The sequence below is a fragment of the Fulmarus glacialis genome, unplaced genomic scaffold, assembly GCF_000690835.1.
Source record: "Fulmarus glacialis isolate BGI_N327 unplaced genomic scaffold, ASM69083v1 scaffold22301, whole genome shotgun sequence".
In the NCBI taxonomy this organism is placed as follows: domain Eukaryota; kingdom Metazoa; phylum Chordata; class Aves; order Procellariiformes; family Procellariidae; genus Fulmarus; species Fulmarus glacialis.
The window spans coordinates 2,448-2,755 of record NW_009192405.1 but is presented as its reverse complement, the minus strand read 5'-3'; the positions used below and the strand labels follow the sequence as shown (position 1 = coordinate 2,755).

Genomic DNA, 308 nt, shown 5'->3' with positions numbered 1-308 from the left:
GAGCCCTTGGTGCACGAACAGCCCCGTCGGTGCAGCGGTGGGTTGGGTACGGCAGAGGGACAGGTTGGCAAGGTCAAAGCTGCGCGTTGGGGACCACATCACCGAGCACCCCCTTGCTCTTCCAGGCCCAAAGGGACCCTGGTCACCTACGGGGGGATGGCAAAGCAGCCCGTGATGGTGCCTGTGGTGAGTACTGGAGATGCCCCGGGGGAAATTAAGAGCATGTCCCCTATGCCCCACTGCTGATGTCCCCTTGACACCGCGGGAGCTCAGCTCTCGCCTGCCAGCAGCGAGAGGGGTCATTTTCT

At 63.0% G+C, this 308-nt stretch overlaps 1 protein-coding gene across 1 annotated transcript in view; it reads left to right on the top strand.

Moving 5' to 3' along the window:
- The window catches only part of MECR (mitochondrial trans-2-enoyl-CoA reductase), a 5,041-nt gene that overhangs the window by 3,644 nt on the left and 1,089 nt on the right, over nucleotides 1–308 (top strand). Inside the window, exon 7 of the mRNA XM_009587065.1 lies at nucleotides 126–190. Within this exon, the coding sequence (XP_009585360.1) occupies nucleotides 126–190 (65 nt within the window). The remainder of the gene's footprint in view (nucleotides 1–125; nucleotides 191–308) is intronic.